Source organism: Peromyscus leucopus, chromosome 6 (assembly GCF_004664715.2).
Source record: "Peromyscus leucopus breed LL Stock chromosome 6, UCI_PerLeu_2.1, whole genome shotgun sequence".
Taxonomy (NCBI): domain Eukaryota; kingdom Metazoa; phylum Chordata; class Mammalia; order Rodentia; family Cricetidae; genus Peromyscus; species Peromyscus leucopus.
In genome coordinates this window covers 69,233,645-69,255,815 of record NC_051068.1, presented here as the reverse complement: position 1 = coordinate 69,255,815, position 22,171 = coordinate 69,233,645, and the positions used below count along the sequence as shown (strand labels likewise).

Here is a 22,171-nt window from a genome sequence, read left to right as displayed (position 1 = left end):
TCCTCCCCCAGTATCTGAACTACTTTTCTTTTCTCTTCCTCCCTCCCTCCTTCCCTTCTCTCTCCCTCCCTCCCTCCCTCTCCCTCCCTCTCCCCTCCCTCCCTCCCCTCCCCTCTCCTCTCCCCCCCCCTCTCTCTCTCTCTCCTCTTTCTGTTTTGTTTTGATTTGTTTTTTGAGACAGGGTTTCTCTGTGTGACAACCCTGGCTGTCCTGGAACTTTATTTGTAGACCAGACTGGCCTCAAACTCACAGAAATCCTCCTGCTGAGTCACTTTTCTATTGCTGTGACGAGACACATGGTCAAGGCAACTTATAAGAGAATATGTTCATTGGGGCTCACAGTTCCAGATGTTTGTTGCTGCTGTTCTTTGTTTTGTTTTTGTTTTATGAGACAGGGTTTCTCTGTGTAGCCTGGCTGTCCTGGGATTCGCTTTGTAAACCAGGCTGGCCTCAAACTCATAGAGATCTACCTGCCTCTGACTCCCCAGTGCTGGGATTAAAGGTATGTGACACTACCCCCTGGCAGATTGTTAGAGTCCATGACCATCATGTTGGGGAGCATGGCGGCAGACTGACAGACATGGCACTGGAGCAGTAGCTGAGAGCTTACACTTGATCCTAACACCTCCCGACTAAAAAAAAAAAAAATTAAAGAAAAAAAAATTGGGTGCAGTAGTGTACTTTTACCCCCACCCCCTTTTTTGTACAGGGTCTCTCAGTTGCTCAGGTTAGCCTCGATTCAGAATGTAGTCCAGAATGGTCCCGTACTGGAGGCAATCCTTCTGTCCCAATTTCTCTCTCTCTCTCTCTCTCTCTCTCTCTCTCTCTCTCTCTCTCTCTCTCTCTCTCTCTCTCTCTCTCTCTCTCTCTCTCTCTCTCTCAGTGCCTGGTGCCCTGGACCTCAGAAGAGAATACTGGATCATTTGGATCTGGAGTTACAGATGGTTTTGCGCCATCACGTGGGTGCTGAGATCGAATTTTTTTCTACCTTTACCGACTGTCAAGGGGTAAATCACTGTATCTCAAACACTGTATTTTATTTATAAAGTGGGTTGAATAATGCCTGCTACATGGGCCTGCTTTGAGAAGCAAAGCTGTGAGAGATTGGGTTCAAGGATTCGACAAGCCAAGTTTTGGATACTGGTCCGAAGAGGCCATGACAACCGCTCCCGGTGCTTGTCCTACACAGCCTGCTCCTCCTAAATTGTCGGAATGCTCAGATCTAGTCACCCCTACTGCAGTGGGACACAGGGATGAGACGCTGTGCATTTCTAACTGTCAGTCTCAGTAGTTACTCTGGACCAGAACTCCTTAGACGGCCTCATCAACCCGGAACCTGGCAGTCATTGTACCTGCAAGCGGCTGGCAGGAAGAAGAGAAGTGTGACAACAAAGGACCACTTCCGCTTCCTGTGACGCGAGCGCTTTCATTTCTTCGGCTGCGGTGACTAAGATGGAAGCGTTTTGGGAGTCACGGGCTGGCCACTGGGCCGGGGGTCCTGCTCCGGGGCAGTTTTACCGGGTCCCGTCCACTCCCTGCGCCCTCATGGATCCGGCGTCCGCGCTTTGCCAGGGTCCCATCACCCGGACCCAGTGAGTTGCGCGTTAACCGCGCCAGGAATGGGCGGCAGGCCGGGACTTGGGGATCCGCGGCGCGCGGGCGGCAGCACCCGGAGCCCCGGCCGCTGCGCTCAGGGACCCTTTTCATTCTTCAGGAACCCCATGGTGACTGGGACGTCGGTCCTCGGGGTGAAGTTCGACGGCGGAGTGGTTATTGCTGCAGACATGCTGGGCTCCTACGGCTCCCTGGCTCGTTTCCGCAACATCTCTCGTATTATGCGAGTCAACGACAGCACCATGCTGGGGGCTTCGGGAGACTACGCTGACTTCCAGTATCTGAAGCAAGTTCTCGGCCAGATGGTGTAAGTCGCCTCCAAGCGGAGCAGAGACTTGAGGCTTTGGGGCATTGTTGAGAGTCAAACATATGAATGTGTTTTGAATGCCTTTTGTTCCTGGGGGCGTGTAAAATTGGGTGTAGATCAAGGGTGGGTGGGGAACTTGACTTCCGTTATCATTACTTTTTCAACCAATTGTTTTTAAGGATTGATGAAGAGCTCTTGGGAGATGGACACAGCTATAGCCCTAGAGCTATTCACTCATGGTTGACAAGGGCCATGTACAGCCGCCGCTCCAAGATGAATCCTCTGTGGAACACCATGGTCATTGGAGGCTATGCTGATGGAGAAAGGTATTTGATAACTTCCTTGACCACCTGACCTAGCGCCTACTGAGTGACCTTTTTTGTTTTTTCGAGACAGGTTTCTCCGTCTCGAAGAAACAGCTCTGGCTGTCCTGGAACTCGTTTTGTAGACCAGGCTTGCCTCTAACTTCAGAGCACTGGAATTAAAGGCATGCGACACACACACACGTGCACACACACTGGCTTTCTTCAGCCTTTTAAAAGAATGTTATTTACACTTATTTTTGTATGGGTGCTTTTGTGCTACAGTGTGTGTGTGTGTGTGTGTGTGTAAGGAGTCTCTTCTACCATGTGGGTTCTAGGGGATCGAACTTGGGTCATTAGGCATGGTGGCAAGTGTCTTTAACCACTGAGCCATGCTGCTTCCCCCACCCACAACTCTATTCCCAGGGAATTCTTTTAATTCAGACCTCATGGTCCCATTCTTTGGCCGAGAAATGTAAGATTAAATGAGTTCTTTGACTTTTGTCCCTCTAGCTTCCTTGGTTATGTGGACATGCTTGGTGTAGCTTATGAAGCCCCGTCACTAGCCACTGGTTATGGTGCGTACTTGGCTCAGGTAAGTAGTGGGTCTGGCCATAGGGAAAAGAGATGAGACAGGCTGGGATCCTAATGTTGGGCGTCTGGTTTTCTCTGTCTGAGAAGAATGTGTTTACATGACCATCCAGTGACAAGATGTGGTGAATGGGAATGACAGCCTTGTTGCAGGGTAGAAGTCCTAGGACTTCCCCTTTAAGAGGATCTTAGCTGGGCATGGTGGTACGCATCTGTAATCCTAATGCACAGAAGGCCGAGGCCAGGAGGCCAATGTATTCCAGACCAGCTTGGGCTATATAGCAAGACTCCATCTGAAAAACAAGAAAAAAATGGCTCATGGCAAAAGGCACTTGCTGACAGTCAGCCCAGGCCCCCCATCGTGGAGACAACTCCTGCAAACTATTTTCTGACTCACACATGCATATGCGTACATATATACAAAATAAGTGAATAGCAAATGAAACAAAGCCAGCACTTAGTTCTGTTGAGACAATGGGAAGGCGTCTGTCATTCACCTTGGCGATTGTTTACATCGGTTGGAGCGGGTTGCCTACTGTTATGCCAGTGTCTAATTTCTCCCACATTTTGCCCACCTCTTTAGCCTCTACTTCGAGAAGTTCTAGAGAAACAACCAGTGCTGAGTCAGACTGAGGCCCGAGAGCTTGTAGAACGCTGCATGCGAGTGCTGTACTACAGAGATGCCCGTTCATACAACCGGGTGAGAAGTGGGCAGAAAAGTACAAAATCTGGGGCCAGGCATACTATCACACACCTTTTTGTTTGTTTGTTTGTTTGTTTGTTTTGGTTTTTCAAGACAGGGTTTCTCTGTGTAGCTTTGCACCTTTCCTGGAACTCACTTGGTAGCCCAGGCCTATCACACACCTTTAATCCCAGCCTTCAGGAGGAAGAGCAGGCCGAACTCTGAGTTTGAGACCATCTTGGTCTACAGAGTGGATTCCAGGACAGCCAGAGCTACATAGTGAGGCGCTGTCTTAAAAACCACAAATTCTGTTTCTTCTATTTTCAAATGAGGGGTGACCCTCTTGATTGAACTTTGTCCAGACTGGGTATTTTCATTGCATGTCTTGTTTTCTTTCAGTTTCAAATTGCCACCATAACTGAAAAAGGTGTCGAGATAGAAGGGCCACTCTCAGCAGAGACCAACTGGGATATTGCCCACATGATCAGGTAATTTCAAGTGACAGTAGGAAAACAGTGTGTGGGCGAGTTGGAAAGCCTTTGACTTACACAAAGCTGGGCTCTTCTGGAATGATGGTTCTTCGGGGGAGAGCTCCTTCAGAAGCTGATGCTTTTGTGCTTCCTTTTTTTCCCTAAAATATTTTCTTTCTTTTTAGTGGCTTTGAATGAAATACAGAAGAACTGTCTGGAGCTGAAGCTGTACCCTTCTGTATTTGAATTAGTTGGCTGAAAGGTAGACTTTTGTAAAATAAATCAGTCTTTGAAGTGTTTGTTGTTTGTTTTAATGGGATCTCACTATGTAGCCCAGGCTGGCCTAGAACTCAGAAATCTGCCTGACTCTGCCTCCCAAATGCTGGAGTTAAAAGCTTGTACCACCATACCTGGTGGCTGTTTTTATTCTAAGAGGGTCCCACCAAGAGCTCAGTCCCCTTTCCTGGACAGAGATTCATTTAGCTCCTGTGTGCATGCTTAGAGGTTGATGTCAGAAGTCTTCCTCAGTCATCCTCCACCTTAGTTGTTTTTGACATAATTCTTAGGAACCTGAGCTTATCAATTCAACTAGGCTGACTGGCCAGCAGGCCCCGGGATCCTGTCTTCACCTCCCTAGCACTGGGATTTTAAATGTGCACGCCACAGCACTTGGGTGCTCAGGGCTGAACTCGTGCTTGGGTGCCAGCCATTTCCTTAGTCCTTCACTGTGTCTGAGGTGGACCTCAGCCTCCCGAGAGAGGGATGATTATAAGCACTCGTGGTGAGGGGGCATTCAGGCTCTTTTAGCAAGCAAGGATTCTCTGCATGACAATAAAGCAGACCCCAGACAGTATTCACTTGGGATCGTCCTAGAGCTAGCTTCTTACAGGGTAAACTGGTTCTTTGGTAACACAGTTAGCTTACACATATACAATATTCTCTTCATTTTCTCCCATGCACTATATTCTAAAATGTAGATTTGGGGACAGGGGCATGGTGGTGGTTGATGTCTGCAAATGTGACTGGTTAAAATGCAATTTCACCGACAGGCATGTGGTATGTGGCAGAGCAACTGTGTATGGTGGCACTCAGCCACCAGATAGGCAGTCAGGAGATGCTACGCACATTTAACTAATGTTTGTCTACAATTCTAGCACTTGGTACTTTGAAGAGCATTTGTGTTTATTAAAAAATCCTAAATGGGGGCCGGAGAGGTGACTCAGTGTAAGAGCAGGTAGTAGTACTCTCGCAGAAGACCTGACCTGAGTTTGAGTCCCAGCACCCATGGATGTGGCTCACACCTGCTCTAACTCCAGCTCCAAGGGAGAACCACTGACTGCATCCTGTGAGCACCTGCACTCGTGTACACATACCCACACACATACAAGTAAACACAAGCATTTAAATCAAAGTCCTCAGTGGAGCTGGGAACACGGCTCGGTTGCTGAAGCAGTTGTTCTTGTGTGAAGACCTAATCTGAGTCCCCTAAACCTATGGGAAGCTGGGTGGAACAGCTCAAATCTGTACTCTCAGGTCCTAAAGGGAGATGGGGGGCAGAGGCAGGAGGGGCCTGTAAGCTTGAGAGCCAGGGAGCCTGGCCCAGGAAGCAGAAAAGCTGTCTCAATTAGGGTGGAGAGTGAGGACACCCAGAGTTTTCATCATACTCCACACTTGTGCCTGCATCCACACATGAATGCACACACGGTCCTAGGACATAGGCCTGAAGACCTGAGTTTAATGCCCAGATCCCACAAGATGGCAGCAGAGTCAAGAGTTGTCTTGACCTTCATGTGCATGTTGTAATAGGATGTGGTGCCTACATAAAAATGTATTTTAAGTGGTTGGGAATTAGCCATGTTCTATCCCTTGATTTTTAAAAATTAAAATTGTAGGTCTTCTGAACGACGCTCTCTAGACCCTTTGAGAGTGGTATAGACAGCAGCAGATAGGTTCACACAAAGGAAATCCTGAGCCTTCAATCTAGAACTTGGACATACTTAATCTCAACACAGAAAGTTGTCAATAAATACATGTTTATTGATTAAACTGAATTATAAAAAAAAAAAACAAAAAAAAATTTCCTTCTACCACTAAGCCATGCAGGCAGAGTCCACAAAGACAATTTGCTTGCCAAAACCCAGCCGACCCACTGTTACCATGATCTTAAAAAAATAAAAATAAAAAATAAAAAAAATAATCACCCATTCAAAGTCAATGTGCAGAGGCCACGAACCCAGCTCTGCTAAGGGTGTGGCTGCTGCAGAGACGACCAAAGAGAATTCGTTCGGTTGTGGATTGAAGTGGCCACTTAGAGTTCTCCAGCTTTCTCAAAGGCAGAAGGTTGGCTTTGAAGTATATATAGTCCATCAATAAAATGGCATTGAGCAAAAAGCTGGGGAAGAGAAGCCTAGGTGGATCCTCCATTTAGATTTCCAACGCCATGGGTTCAGACTTGTGGGATCGGTCCTGTTTACTAGGTTCTAGTGTGCTGGGAGTAAAAAAAAAAACCAAACTGCAGGGAGAGGAACAGGTGGTAACAAAGACCACACACCTAAACCTGGACCACCAGGTTGTCATCTCAAACATCTCCCAGTCTATGAAAGCCTATTAAACAGGGACACATAGAAAAAGGTTTATAAATCCATTTCCTCTCATTTTATTAAAGGCTCCACTTATGTACATTTTAAAGATGAACCACTTACAAGCTTGTGCAGGTTGCCTCCTTGGCTCACAGGAGGAAACATTGCCAAAAGCCTCAGGATGGACAAGACTGGTGTGGCTGCGGGAAAGGTAGACTTGGTTTTTTGTTCTTTTCTTCTATGGTACAGTACATTTTGGTTTATCACCATGAATACATCTTTTTCTTTAAAAAAAAAAAAAAATCCCTCATGCAAATTGTAGAAAAACTTTCCTTGAAGTTGGCAGTGAAAAATAAAGATTCGTGTCTTTCTCTGTGCACACCTCTATGCTTTTTTTTTTTCCACATCAGTTTCTTCTGAAACATTGAGAGAAATGTGGAAACCACAGGTTAGCAGGAGTTCAAGCGGTCTGTGTCTTGTTCAACACTTAACATATGCCAGTTAGTACCTGTGATGTCTTGAGCAGGTGTGCTGTCAGGACGTGCTGAACAGGACGAAGTTCAACAAAGCACGGGTTCTGCCCGCCACCCCTGCCGGGGACTGGCTGATGGAAGACAAGACTAGGGATGGCCTCCACCTGAACACTGATTGATCACCTCACCTAGGACCTCTTACTTGCTAGGGATACATGTGCTCCTTTGTGCAGAGTAAAGGACGGTGTGGAAATCAGGAAAGGGGTCAGGGTCACAAGTGCAAAAAAGATGGTTTCTGTTGTGTTTTGGTGGAGGGTGGTGAGGAAAGAAAAATCTATCCATTCTGGATGATTCAAGGAGGTTTCATGCATCTTTAAAGCCACGATTTTATATCAAGAGTTGCTGTAGAAACCAACACCTCTGGAGAAGGGAAGGGAGAAGGAAAGAGTTCAGTGGGATTCTTTTTTCATTTCCATTTTTATATAAAAGTGTTAAGACCACAATGAAAAAAATGTATCCACACATGTAATAAACCAGCTTGTGAGCTACATATTTTTTTCTTTCCAATCTGCAGAAGAATTCTCACATTAACAATGATTAGATAGTATCATGCCCAAAGACATTGGCCATAGAATAAAACAAACAAAACCCAGAAATACTATGATACAATTGAGGTAAAAGGGGAAACAAAACAATTTAATATCTGTCCACAAAGGATTGTTTTCCTAGATTTTGTCAGAAAAATAGCAAACACAGTGATTTAAATTAAAGAAGAAGGAAAAAAAGTCACGAGAACCTGTTTTTAGCAGAAGTGAGTAACCAACGGGCCAGCTCCTCAGCTCAGAAGTGATCACTACTGGCTGTCCTAATAACCCACAAATTCACAGGAAGTATCAATGTCGGGGGAGTGGTGGCATAAAATTAAAAATATAAACCAAGTACCCCACTGGTACCCCCTCTCTAAGTCCCTCTACCCTCCCCCTCAGCTTTCCTACCCAACACCGTGTGCTCTCACGACCCCAGCACCTAAATCTCCATCAGATCTAGGTCAGCTTCCTCAAAGCCATAAAAGGACTCCGTCTCACTTTCCCCCTCAAAGAGCTGGTGAAGGCTTTCGGGCTCCACTGTCTCTTCAGGAGATGATCTGGGTCGGGGTGTGGAAGCCGAGGGCTCCTCAGCCCGCTCTCCACTCAGCTTCAGCTGCTCCTCTAGGGAGGCGATGAGCTCCTCCTGCATGTCAGCGTTGCGTATAGGTGAGTTAATGTTGCCATCAGGGCCTGGCAGGACACTAGCCACCAGGAAGGACCGCTGAACTAGCTCTGGGGAGTCCCCAATGACACCCAGCACCTCACTCAGCCAGCCCAGCACCAGCTGAAGCAGGACATCTGAATCACAGGCAGCGTCTGCCATTTCCCGAGCCTGCTCCTTCCACTTTTTGTGCAGGAAGTTCTTAACAGTTCGTTTGATGCACACGTCTAATGGCTGGATTTTAGAGCTACAGCCTGCAGGGACCACTGCAGGCAAAGTGCTGGAGGCACTGAGCAGGGCCAGGACCTCTTCTGACAAGTGAGTGCGATGGCAGTCCATCACCAGCATGCCTTTGCTGTGCTGACAAGCTGCGTGCTTCTTCCACACACGGGCTGACCAGAGCTCCATGATCTCATCATCACTGTAGCCACTCTCTTTGGCCTCTAGCAATATAGAGTCCGGCACATTAGCGGGCCATTTATTTGTCCGCGGTAGAAAACCAGGGTAGGAAGGACAGTGCCATCTGCCAGGATAGCCAGTACTACATCACACCAAGGCTCCCCTGTGCCCACTGTCTGGAGAGCATTCTCCTTTCGGTCATCACTGCTCAGTACTTCTGTGTCCAGGAACAAGGAGACCTCATCAATAGCCACAATCATAGACAAAGGTAAGTCCTGATTGTGAATCTGCCGCTGTACAAACTCAATGAAGAGTCCTGCATTTTCTGCTACATCCTTCGGTAATGCGTGGGCTACGGCTCGCCGGGCATGGGGAGTGAGGTGGTGCCGCAGCATGAAGCGCACAGCCCACTCATAGGATATCTTAAAACCCCCCTCCAAAGAGCGTCCTATTTTGGTGGCCTTCTGAAACAAGGTCTCCTCATTTACAGGGAGCTGTTGCTCTCGCTGGATCAGCACCCATTCAGCCAGTTTCTCTTCCGCCTCAAAGCTGAGATATTTGCCCTCTAAATTCTCTCCCTGAGAGGCCTGGAAGCGTCGAAGCCAGCGGCGAATCCGCCGCTGGGGGTTCCGGAAGTGCTCGGCCGCCAGTTCCGTGTTGCAGCAGAGGGCAAACAGCACCACCCGCAGCTTCTTCACAGACAGCTGCTCCTTCTTGCCGACCCCACTGCCGCCGCCGCCTCCACCACCTGCTGGTTCGGGTTCCTGGGTGACGGGGCTTCTTCCCTCTTCCTGCTCTACGTTCAGACGCTCAGGCCCCTCTGTGGCCAAGGGCAGCAGGGATGAGGACTGTGGGTGAGTAGGGGTTGCTGGTGGGGTTGCCGTCGAGACGGGTGACGGAAGGGCCGGGGCCACAGGAACTGCAAGTTCTTGAGGCTCTGCTGGGGTGGCTCCTCCGGGTTTCACAGTGGCAGCTTTGTTAGGGAGGAAGGGAGGTGGAAGATACATAGTCTTCAAGTTCCGGTCGTACACTCGCTCAGGAGTCTGGCCAGGCCTAAATGAGTGGAGAAGGGAATCAGAGAGCGGGAACAGCAGTTAAACTTAGGAATTTAAATAACAGTGTTATCATACAAAGTACACATTAAATCATAAATAGATGTTACCTGGAATGAGACATCCAACTGAGCCCTGGGAAAATGAGATTAAAAAAAAGTTAGCTCACTGGGAAGAAAAAAGCCCCAACATTCCATAGATAACACCTTGAGATTTCAACATGCTACCCACTGATAGACTCTTCATGGGGCGACGTCCCCAGTCTTCTCTAACTTCAGGTTAGAGTGTTTACAGTCCGAGTGTTGTGTGTGTCTAAACAGTGAATGGGTGAGGCCAGAGAAAGATGCTCCTGGCTCATAAAGTGTGACATCCCTTCTCCCAATCCCAGTTTATCCCAGCTTCTCTCACTTACCCCGTGGTAAGATGCTGCTGGATCTGTGGGAGGGGTTGAACACTAAATGCTTGGCCATGGCATCTCCCACAGAGGTAGCAAAGGTACAGGAAGTGCAGGCCAGCTTGATTCCACTAAGAGAGAAAAAGAGAAAGAGAGCGAGAGGACAAGAGTGTATTAGACACATACGGCAGAGACACTACGCAGTTCAACTCTGAGGCTTAAGGGAGTGATGCACATAACCACTCCACAAAACAAGGGCATGACATTAGCTTCAACAACTAGAGTACGGAGAAATGTTTATTACCTTACAGAATTTTTAAATAAAGCCAAATACTTGGGGCTCTTCCGTGGCACATGATTGCTGAAAAAGACAAAGAAGCAGAGTTACCAGCCAATGACAATGTCCAACCAAAAAGATGCCTTCTCAATCCAGACCAGTTTAACCATCAGGCTTCTCAAACTTCAATATAAATACAAAATAACCTGAGGATCAATTACAATTCACGTTTTAATTCAGGTCTAGGATGGGGCTAAGAATCAGCATTTCTAACAAGCTCCCATCCAATGCCTAGACTGCACTTTCAGTAGCAAGACCCTAGAAGGTTATTTGGAGCACAGACTAACAAGGCCAAATGAATATGGGTTTGCTCTTTTATCTCCCTGGAAGAGATGGACAAACAGCTTTAAGAGTTGAAGAAAGAAACCAAGTAGAAATGGGAGGGATGAAGAGAGTTTTGGACTCTAGAGGTCCTGGTTTGCTCTCGACTTACTTGATCATGTGATTGGCATAAGCTCGAGAGCAGCAGGTGCTGTAGCGACAGAGAGAACAATGCACATAGGTAGGGAAATGATTAGGGAAATCTGGGATCTCAAAGCTGCACTCCAGACATGTCTGTCGGCCCATGACGCTCCTGTTAAAAACGAAAATTTCATTACTGCTTCAGAAACCATCAAAGCCTAAGATTTTTTTGACCACTGCCCCTGCTGCAGATGGCATCTGATTCCCTTGGCTATTGGGAAAGGCTCTGCCCACAGCTCCCACCCGCCTAGCATTTAGAAGAAGGCACTGACATTTTCCTCACAGCTCTCTTCTGGATGTTGCGTTGGACAGGGGGTAAAGGAAGACAGGGCAGGGGTCGGTGGAGGAGGTCAGTGGCGCTGCCTCCTGTAAGGCGCTAGAAGATGTATCGTTTGAAGACACAGCGATAGTTCGTGGCTGCCCCCGAGAAGCCCGGATTGTCACCTGAGAACCAAGGGAAGAACAATGAAATGGCACTCACAGCAACTCTCAGGGTCTGTCCATCTCTATGCTTACCCTCCCCGGGTCTGTAAGGAACTTCAGGCAAACCCTTTACCTTGGTGCCTGGCTTTAAGCCTTCCAGTTGCTTAGGTTTACGGAAGGTTTTATGGTGCTGGAGCTTGTGTTCAATTTTGTCCTTGGCAAAGAGAAACTGTAGCCGGCATTTGTTGCAGTGATAAACGTTTCTCTTCTGAAGTGGAGAAAAAACAAAACAGAAAGAATCCCTGACACGTCAACGTTAGTCTCTTCCCTTCTTTCTGCTGAGAATTTAATGAGTAAGAAGAGAACTACTCAAGACCAGGAAACCTATCCCTGAGCACCACCACCTCACATCCCCAGAAAGTGAAGGCCAGGGTGCACAGGTCCTCAGCCACTCTCGACTGGGAGCATGTGGGCCAGCAACACGCTTGCTCACGCCTATCACCTGGACATTCTTTTTGATTTTAGAAACACACAAAAATAGACATGGTAAAGCTGTCAAGCAAAGGACAGAACAACTCAGACTTCTCCTTCTGTTCCCTTCCTTCACAGTCCAGGTTCTTGGTTCATTTTCACAGACAGCTAACACCAGGTCCACCAGCACTTTTTCACCAACTGCAGAGAAGCAACCCCAAAGCAAAGCCTTCTTTTGTTTTTCTCCTTCTGGTGGTGCCAGGGATACAAGCAAGAAGCTGAAGCCTTCCTTATGCCGAGCAAGCACCCCATCACCACGGCACTCTCCAGCTGAGTACAAAAGATAGTACTCCCTCCGTACTGTCGCTCTGCATCCCTCTTTCTCGGGGTTGTGGAGTGGGTGTAGAATGGGGGGAGGGGGTAGAGTAGGGAGAGGCTCTTTATATATATGTGTGTGTGTGTGTGTGTGTTGTGTGTGTGTGTGTGTGTGTGTGTGTGTGTGTGTGTGTGTGTGTGTGTATTTCAGAGACTATTTTGAGGACTTGGTCTGAGAAAACAGGACTCCTATCTATGACTTTCTTTGCGTGGATAGCACATACATGTAACACTGGGCGAAAATGAGTGAAGGAGGGACTTTGTGAGGGCTGCATGTGTGTGTGCACATGTAACATGGAGCACACAGCACCCACACCTGGTTTTCCATTTTTATGTCTCTCACAAACCTTCACTCTCCTCTAGTAGGTTCTTTTTTGTAGCATTATTTACTTTTTTTTTTTTTTTTTTTTTTTGGTTTTTCCCTGAGACAGGGTTTCTCTGTGTAGCTTTGCACCTTTCCTGGAACTCATTTGGTAGCCCAGGCTGGCCTCGAACTCAGAGATCCGCCTGCCTCTGCCTCTCAAGTGCTGGGATTAAAGGCGTGTGCCACCACCGCCTGACTTACGTTTACTTTTTTTTTTTTTAAGACAGAATCTCATTGTGTATCTTAGGCTAGTCTGGAACTTACTCAGCAGTCTAGGCAGGCCTCAAATCAATGGCCATTCTACTACCTCAGCCTCCTGAGGGCTGAGATTACAGTGTGAGCCACCACACTAGGCTTTCTATAGCATTTTAAAACAAGGTTATAACTATTCCATATTGTAAATAAAATACAACAGAACCAGCAACACAACCAGTTTTCCCCTCAGCCACTCCTTGCCTGGATCACCCACCCTCTGTCCTCCTCTGTGTAAATGAACATCCTTAGGTTGTCTCCATTTACTTTCTCAAGTCCTTTGTTTCTCCTGCTGGAACCCTACCAATCAACCCAACAGTCTCTTAATGTTGCTTAATAAAGGGTCTGTCTCTGGTTTCTTTCTAGCTTAACATTCCTGTGGCCTGAGCATTTTGATCACAACCTTTTTTCTTCAGAACACTTCAGTCTCCTTGGCAACAAAACGCCTACTAGGACGACAGTGGTCGTTCTATGGATAGAAAGAAACTTTAAGGACTCTCAGCCTTATCCTTGACACATCTGGAGGACTTTTGAAACTTGAAAAGTTTAAAATCAGCTGGGGTGGTAGGACGGTTCAGTGGTTAAGAGTACTACTGGCTGCTCTTCTAGGATGCTGCTTCAGTTCCCAGCACCCACATGGGGGCTTACACCTGTAACTCAGGCATAGACACATAAAAAAAAAATAAAATCAGCTAGGTCTTATGGTGCACACCTTTAATCTAAGCAGCCAGGAGGCAGAGGCAGGTGAATCTCTTTGAGTCTGAGGCCAGCTAAGGCTACATAGTGAGACAAAGTCTCAAAAAAGAAAGAAAAAAAGCTTAAAACTAAATGCATGTATGTAACACTTCTCAAAGGACTCTCGTAACAACCCAGACATCAGGTCTATTATCTACCAGTTATACTGTAATGTCAACAGACCGTGCTAAGCCAAAATACCTCAATCTCAATATTCTCTCAACACTTGCTTTCTCCAGTACTTCTCGGTAAACAGTCCTGCTATGCACCCGACTGTCGATGAAGACTAGGTGCCATTTAACATCTTTGACACTGCTTCTTCTATGCAGCCCAGGCCACAGGGCCTCAGCCAGACAGCGGCATGGCTGCAACGCCGAAGACAGGGCAGCACGTGTGTTAGGAACCATGGTCACTCTCCCGCTACCTCACTTACCACCTCTAAATCCCAAAGACCGTGTTATCTCAGCAACACTCCTAACCCTACTCCTTCCTTCACTTCCCAAGTCCGCATCCACTGTCATCTCCTCCCTAAAGGATTCCAAAGCCTTGGCTGGTCTTTCCTCCACTCTGAACTTCCTCAGTTTACTTAATGCAGCCGGGGTAAAATCTTGAATAAAATAAGTAGAACCTATCAGCCAGGGCTTGAACTCCTTTTCCCAGCCAGGAGAGCACCCACAACTAGTCCCCACCTAGCTCCAGCACCTGCCTGCCTTGTATCCTACAATCTACTCTGAACGCCTCTCACTTCCTTACACTGCCACAGGCTGACCTTGTGCCTCAGGTCCATTACTTCTCTGTTCTATTTTATTCTACAACATTATTCATCCTTCAGACCTTAAATACCACTTCTTCCTGGATATCCCCTCAGCTCCCAGAATAGGTAGATGCTTCTCTGTCTCTTGCCCTGTTAACACAGCCCTCATAATGGTTTCATGTACTGTTCCTTTAGCACTAAAATCTCTTAACATCTAACCTAGTGTGTGGCAAGTGACAGGAACTGAATGATGTTTGCTCACAGTACTATCTTCTTTATCAACATTGATTATTAATTAATCTATCTTAGCCCTGACCCTAGAATCCAAAAATTCAAACTCGAATACAGGACTGCTTGGTGCCCGATACCTGGTGCCTCATGTAGTGCTGCTGGAACGCATTGCCATTTTTGAAGACTTTCAGGCAGTACGGGCAGAGCAAGTGCCGAGTGTCTTCATGGATCATCCGGAAATGGACGTCGACCTCGGAGTAGAGGGAGGAGCGGTACTGACACACCTGGTCATGCAGGAAGGAGAGTAAGGGTAAGAGTGAGTAACGGGCCATAAAGAGTAACAACAACCATGTGTGTGTGTGGGGGGGGGGAGTTAAATGCATGGGGTATTACTGTTCTGGTTTTGTGACGGAGATCTACGTGGGGGAGATCCATAAGAACAGTAATGGACAGCAGAGTCTGCCAACAACCCAGATTTTCTAAGGAATAAAGCACTCTCTATCTTAAGAGCGGAAGCTTGGGAGACACACTCTCTCTCATATGCACAGGAGGCCCCTCTCCCCTGTTATCTTCCGGGAAGTCCTAACTACAGGAACTATGTTAGTCTCTTCCCGTATGTCTTCAGAGTACCTACACGGAATGTGTCCAGTGGGGACTTTTAGTGGACTTCTTCACAATCGGTTAAAAACAAAATGCCGTGAACGCTCTGGAGGAAAAGGCAGTACCTGACAAACGTAAGGCATCTCTCCAGGCTTGTGAGTGTCCTTCATATGCTGGAGAAACAGTGGCTCGCTTTCAAACGCCCACTCGCAGATCTTGCACTTGGCTGTAAGAAGAAAAATCATCTAGACATGCACCTGGATGGAAGATCACAGCCCTTACAATTCTCCTGACTGCATCTCCACGTGCAATCACCAACACATCTGTAAAATGGTTCTCCTCTAACATTTGTGTTGCTATTGACAACTCATGTCCCTATGTCTCTAACTCAGTCTTTTTAATAAACAAAGCTCTATTCTAGACTGTGAACTATTTGCATTTTAAATTGGACATTTCCTCTTGACTTCTAACTTAAAGTCACATTCTCTGTTCACCATTTCCTATCTCTTACTTCTCTTTCTAACTCAATACCCACTGTTGTAACCTAGGAACTGTCACCTCTATTATGATAGACAGGAACCTAGTAGAAAGCCTTATGACTTACGACTTACTGTTCATGATTCCACACATCTACAGTGTGCATCCTACACTGCTGAATGAGTTCTTTGAAAATACTACATATGCTTATGCCTAAGGACAAGGTTCTCATTTATAAATAATTCATAAATATCTACTGACTGTCCAGGAAGTACCAGGAAGAATTTGTTCTGAAAAGGCTGACAGGGTCTCATTACACAGTCCTGCATGGCCTGGAACTCATAGACCATTCTGCCTCTGCCTCCCAAGTCAGGTATTAATGGTGTGTGTCACCACACTTGGCTGGACAGACGCTCTTACCTTGTCATAAATGTCATTTCTCTTTCCATATTAACAGATTCAAGATAATTATATTCTAAAATTAGTCAACTTGTCAAGCTTCATTCTAAGAATATAATTATAAATTTTTTATAAAATTTTTAATTACTTCATATTTTGAATTACAAAGTATGGCTAGCCGGGCGGTGGTGGTGCCTACCTTTAATTGCAGCACTTGGGAGGCAGAGCCAGGCGGATCTCTGTGAGTTCAAGACCAGCCTGGTCTACAGAGCGAGATCCAGGACAGGCACCAAAACACCACAGAGAAACCCTGTCCTGAAAAACCAAAAAATGCCGGGCGGTGGTGGCGCACACCTTTAATCCCAGCGCTCGGGAGGCAGAGATAGGCGAACTCTGTGAGTTCGAGGCCAGCCTGGGCTACCAAGTGAGTTCCAGGAAAGGCGCAAAGCTATACAGAGAAACCCTGTCTCGGAAAAAAACAAAAAACAAAAAAACCCACCAAAAAAAAAACCCACACACAAAAAACAAACAACAAAGTATGGCTAGAAAAGGGGACATATTTGTGTTTTTCTTTGATCACTGGCTTTTCAGGTTTCTGTAAATATGGAAATTATAGACTTTTAAGAGTTGTAAGTATTTTATAGAATTTTAAGTATTTTTATAAAGTTTTAAGTATCAAACAATGGTCTACCCCTTGAACCTTTTTTTTTTCTAAGTCCTTTCTGTATTTAAAACTCTGAAAGTTTAACCACCACTTTTTGTGAAACCTGACCACAAGCTCTTCCCCCTCTCAGAGTTATCTTACCCATCACTGCTATCACGTCAGGCAGGTTTGTAATAGGATCTTGTTGTTTAGAGATAGGGTCTTATGTAGTCCAGGTTTGCTCTGAACTCAGTGATCTTCCTACCTCTCCTTCTAAGTGCTGGTAGTATAGCATGAGCCCGTAAACCTAACATATAATACTCTTATTCTCACACACTATAATTATATAAGCTCCTATACTTAACATAATTTTTGCATTTTCAACAAAATTGTCAGTTCTTTAAAAGATACCAGAAATAATCTGAACAGGAAGTGAGAAACGCTCAGTGGTTTAAGTGTGTACTGCTTCAGTAGAGAATTGGAGCTCGGTTCCCAGCATCCACAATGGGCAGCTCACAATCATCTCTAACTCTAGCTCCAGGGAAATCTGATGCTTTTGGCTTCTGTAAGGCCCTGCCCAGGAGCATGTATATACACACACACATACATACATACATACATACATACATACATGCACGCACTCTTAAAATTAAAATCCTGAAGCTGGGTGGTGGCAGTACACACTTTCAATCCCAGCACTTGGGAGGCAGAGGCAGGCCAGATCTCGGAGTTCAAAGTCAGCCTGGTCTAGTGAGTGAGTTCCAAGACAGCCAGGGCTATACAGAGAAACTCTGTCTTTAAAATCAACAACAACCTATATTATATAGTCTTGAATACTGGGCTCACATCTTAAAATGTCCATTCAACAGAAATATATGCTTTTTTTCGAGACAGGGTTTCTCTGTGTAGCCTTGGCTGTCCTGGAACTCTGTAGACCAGGCTGGTCTCCAACTCACAGAGATCTGCTGGGATTAAAGGTGCGCCGTCACCACCTCTAGCTAGAAATGTATGTTTTAAGCAAGTGATTTCATTACTCGAGTTAATGCTTGTTTGGTCTTCCTGTTTTGTAAATCAGGACTGCAGCATTCTAGCTCGCCGCCTATTTCACTCATTTAATAGCAAAGTACTTTAAAATCAGGCTTGAAAGAAAAGAGGGGCAAGTACTTCCTCTAACACCATTATCTGCATATAATGAGCTCTTCGATAGTGCAGGTGAAGGAAAGGCAGCTCCCACCCCTCCGCGGGAGTGTGAGTTTCCACACTTACTAGTGGACTCGTAGGGACTATGAACGTTTTCCAAGTGGCACTGAAGCTGGAAGGGCGTGGAGAACTGGCGGTAACAGTGCTGGCAGATAGTATGCCCGTCCACCTCCCCGTTCTGCTGGTCAAGTTCCACGTGGTGTTTCATGTGGTTCATGAACCTGTAGCACAGCACAAAGAGAAAGCACAGAAACAACCAGTAGTCTGTGAGATAGAATGACAGAATTATAAGCTAACATTATTTGCTCCCCTCTCCAACTTCCTCTATTTAGGATGGTCATTTTCTGAGCCTGGAAAGATGTTCTTTCCAAATTCTGTGCATGTATGTATGTCTAAGTATGCGGGCATGTACTCATTGGTACAAGTGATTAAGGAGGCCAGAGGCATGAGATCCCCTGGAGCTGGAGTTACAGATAATCATGAGCCACCTGAGGTTGAGTGCTGGGACTTGAACACAGGTCCTCTGCAAGAGCAGAACACATTTTTAACTTCTGAGTCCTTTCTCTAGCTCCAGATAATGTATTTTTTGTTTTTATTTTAATAATTATTTTTATTTTATGTGATTGGTGTTTTACGTGCATGTATGTCAGATCTTGGAGTTACAGACATATGATTACTGGCAATTGAACCCAGGTCCTCTGGAAGAGCAGCCAGTGCTCCTAACTGCTGAGTCATCTCTCCAGTCCCCAGATAACAAACAGGTTCTTAAAACTAAAAGTAGGTTCTGTGCAAAGAGACTGGTCTTCCTTACTCAAGCTCAAAGGTATCCTTTATTACTATAATAAAATTAATTCAACAGTATTGCACACTATAAATTCTAACAAGACAGCATCACAGTTAATGTTTCCAAAAAGAAAAACTGAACAACGTAAGATGACTTGTCTTTTTTTATGCAGGGTAACCTCCAAGGCGGTTTCATGCTTACCGAATGTTGTTTTTCAGCCTTTTGGTACAATGAGGGCATCGGAAAGACGTGGCAACCTTAGGAAAGCTTGTGAGTTGGGCTACCTTGCCCCCATCCCGTCCATAGTAAAAGTCATCAACTAGCATAATAAGTTTGGTCTGGATGCCATCTCCAGCATTCTCATTTGGCTCTGGTACTTTGGTAGGTGGTGAGAGAGCAGGAATAGGTGTGGAGGAGGGTGTGGAAGCAACAGGAGCCGTCTTCTCAGGGGAGGAGGGCTTTGCCGCCAAGGGAACACTGGGCTCTGCATCGTGGGACTTGCCTTTCTTCTGGTACTCAACCATTTCAGGGCAGCAGTACTGTAAAAGAGAGGACACCATCATCCCACTTACCTGAGACTAGGATGAGCTAAATACATAATGTCCCCAACAGTCCTGGGAATGGTTTGTTCACGTAGGCTACGGTAAGGGGCACATTTGTGGACACTGGGGTCTCTGCACAGCTGGGCCTGCAGGCATCGTCAGCACAGCTGAGTGGGGCTCCGGTGGTCTTCCCCCAGCTTGCTTCAGTGGTCCCAGGGTTCACCTTCTGTGTGTCCACACAGCCTCGAACCTGCGCCTTCCTCCCCCACCTCCCCCCGCCTGTCTAGAGCTTGTGCTAGCACCACCTGACTCTGAGCTCTATAGAGAAGGAAGTCCCAGCCTTCATCTGGACTGACACCAGAAAGTAACAAGACTCTACATGAAGCAGGGGCCAGGGACAGAGTTAAAACTGAGCTGAGGACATGACCATTGTCTGGGGTCTTGCGTGACATACTTGCTGTCCTGGGAGATCAAATCAACCATGCTAAGACAGGAAGTGTTCCATCACCTATTGGCAGTCTTTAAATGTAGTCTATCATATTTTTGGTTCACATAACCCTTTTCTACACTATACCAAAGAAAAAACAGCTTTCAAAAGTTTCCAAGCCAGTTTAAGCATCTGCTTTTTATGATCCCAGTATCAGAGGAGGTAGAAGTGGCCACTGAAGCTGGATCCTTATCATGGGTGGTGTCACTTACACACATGTGACCTCTCAAAGCTTCAGTAACACGGAACTGAGCATTACACCGTGGACATATTTTCCGTCCACCGTCCTGGAGGTCAAACACTGGGATGGAAGAGGTCACTGGAAGAATGGAGAAGAATTGATAAAGATTAATACAGCATACTGGGGCAAGACTACACAGTCCCTGAGGAGAAAGCCAAGAGTAAGGAGCAAGCATGAGAGACACATTTTTTTAACTGCTCAAACTCTAGGCCAGGACTGGCACACTGAAACCCAGAGACCATTTCAGCCAGCAGTCAGTTTCTATTTTGACTCATGAGCTAGGAATGCCTTTTTACCACCACCTCTAATTAGGTGAAGTTCTTTTTTTCTCTCCCATTTATGGTTTTTTTTGGCTTGTTTTCAGACAGCATCTTTGTGTCATTCAGGTTAACCTTGAAGTCATGATTAACCTGCCTCCACCCCCATGTGCTGGAATAACAGGATGTGCCATATGCCTGACAGACATTTTCCTTTTTTAAAACTGGGATGGAGCTGCGCATGGTGATGTACACCTATAATCCAGCACTTGGGAGGTGGAGGCAGAAGAACCCCAAGTTCCAGGCTAGCTAGGTCTATATATCTAGTTCTATTTGGCCTACATAAGGAGACTGTTTTCAAAGAAAACAAGAGTAATGAGTTGTGACACTATGATATACATTCATACATACTCAGCATTGTAACTAGCTTTAAGTTGTATAATTTCCACAACTTTAAAATAAATTTACTTATGTGCACTTGTGTTTTGTCTGCATTCATGTCTCTATGAGGGCATTGCATCCCCTGGAACTGGTGTTATAGACAGTTGTGAGCTGCTACATGGGTGCTGAGAATTAAACCCAGGTCCTCTGAATGAGCACCAGTGCTCTTAACCACTGAGCCTTATCTCCAGCCTCCAGAACTCTTCTTAACTTATAGAACTCAAACTATTTTGGGGGACAATTTTGCTGGAACAGTGCCTCTTGTGGTCCATACCAGCCTTAAAAGCATGCTATAGTGGAGGCTGTCTCTGAGTTCCTGATCCTCCTGCCTCCACATCCCAGGGTCTAGGATAATGGATGTGTACTACTCCTGGCCTTTCTGTACCAGGGTCTCCTTATGAAACCCTGCTGGCTCAAACTTTGACAGTATTTCACATGGCCTAAAATTCCCTTGAAGTTCTCCATGCTGTACCATGTCAAAATGTCTTCCTACACATACAAGTAACGTCATATGGACTCAAAGGTTATATTTAGGAATATGTATGTATATACAAATATATATGCATGCAATAACAGCTGATGAAAAAGAGGCCATAAATTTGTATAAGAGTGGAATGGGATATATGGGAGGGAGGAAAGGGAAGGAAGAAATGTAATTGAAACAGAATCTTAAAACAAAAAGCACTTTTGAAAAGAAAAAAAAATGACTTCCTTTTTAAACCTAAATAACATAGCTTTGTGCAAACAGACACATTTTGTTTATCTATTTATGCTTTGATGGTAATTTAGGCTGTTCTCACCTTTTGCCTATTGTGAATGATGCTGCTATGAGCACAGGCGTACAACTTCCTGTTCTAGTCCTTGCTTTCAATTCTTTTCAATACATGCTCAAAAACAGAACTCCTAAAGCATATGGTAATTAAAATTTTTCTTTGGAGAAACATCATACTATTTTTCATGATATCTGTCCAGTGCTATATCCCTGCCAATAGTCCATGAGGACTCCACTTTCTCTACATCCTCACCTAAATGTTGAATTTATTCTGTGTGTGTGAACACGTGTGGTCACAGAACCTACAGAAGCCAGTTCTGTCCTTCAGTGTGGGTCGCAGAGATCAAACTCAGGTTGTCAGGCTCAGTGGTAAGAATCTTTGCACGCTGAGCCGCCATCTTATCGTGTCTGCACCACTTTGTTTCTTTTGATAATTACCAAATTATCAAAAGAGATAATTTGGAGAGATGGCGCAGTTATTAAGAGCACTGGCTGCTCTGCCAGGGAACCCTGGTGTCTTTAGCACTCACACAGTGGCTCACAACCTTCTGACAGCCTCTTCTGGTTTCTCTGGGCACCAGGCATGCATGTGGTGCCCATACATACAAGAAGGCAAACCGTCCATACACAAAAAATAAAGTAACATTACAGAAACAACAAAAAACCAAGAACGGCTTCTTTTGATTATGGTTGACAATGAATTACTCAACTTCAGTCCACAGGCAGAAGGAAAGCAAAATCACTTGGCTAGATCAAAGTGGTATTTTCTCATAATCTTAAACCCTCTCTGAAGGGATCTTCTTCTCAGTTACA

At 45.8% G+C, this 22,171-nt stretch overlaps 2 protein-coding genes across 2 annotated transcripts in view; one reads left to right on the top strand and one right to left on the bottom strand.

Moving 5' to 3' along the window:
• Positions 1-1,408: 1,408 nt before the first annotated feature.
• Psmb4 (proteasome 20S subunit beta 4) lies at positions 1,409-4,265 on the top strand. Its single transcript, XM_028857457.1, has 7 exons — positions 1,409-1,592; positions 1,715-1,921; positions 2,101-2,247; positions 2,737-2,818; positions 3,398-3,514; positions 3,896-3,984; positions 4,152-4,265. Exons 1-7 carry the CDS (start codon positions 1,453-1,455, stop codon positions 4,162-4,164), a joined length of 795 nt encoding a protein of 264 aa, XP_028713290.1. The 5' UTR covers positions 1,409-1,452; the 3' UTR covers positions 4,165-4,265.
• A 2,328-nt stretch (positions 4,266-6,593) lies between these two features.
• The window catches only part of Pogz (pogo transposable element derived with ZNF domain), a 48,576-nt gene continuing 32,998 nt past the window's right edge, over positions 6,594-22,171 (bottom strand). Inside the window, 14 exon segments of the mRNA XM_037206868.1 lie at positions 6,594-8,739; positions 8,742-9,718; positions 9,828-9,852; positions 10,130-10,242; positions 10,416-10,472; positions 10,882-11,022; positions 11,183-11,228; positions 11,231-11,354; positions 11,467-11,601; positions 14,653-14,799; positions 15,241-15,341; positions 17,901-18,055; positions 18,820-19,157; positions 19,860-19,966. Coding sequence (XP_037062763.1) covers positions 8,045-8,739; positions 8,742-9,718; positions 9,828-9,852; positions 10,130-10,242; positions 10,416-10,472; positions 10,882-11,022; positions 11,183-11,228; positions 11,231-11,354; positions 11,467-11,601; positions 14,653-14,799; positions 15,241-15,341; positions 17,901-18,055; positions 18,820-19,157; positions 19,860-19,966 — 3,161 coding nt within the window. The 3' untranslated portion in view covers positions 6,594-8,044.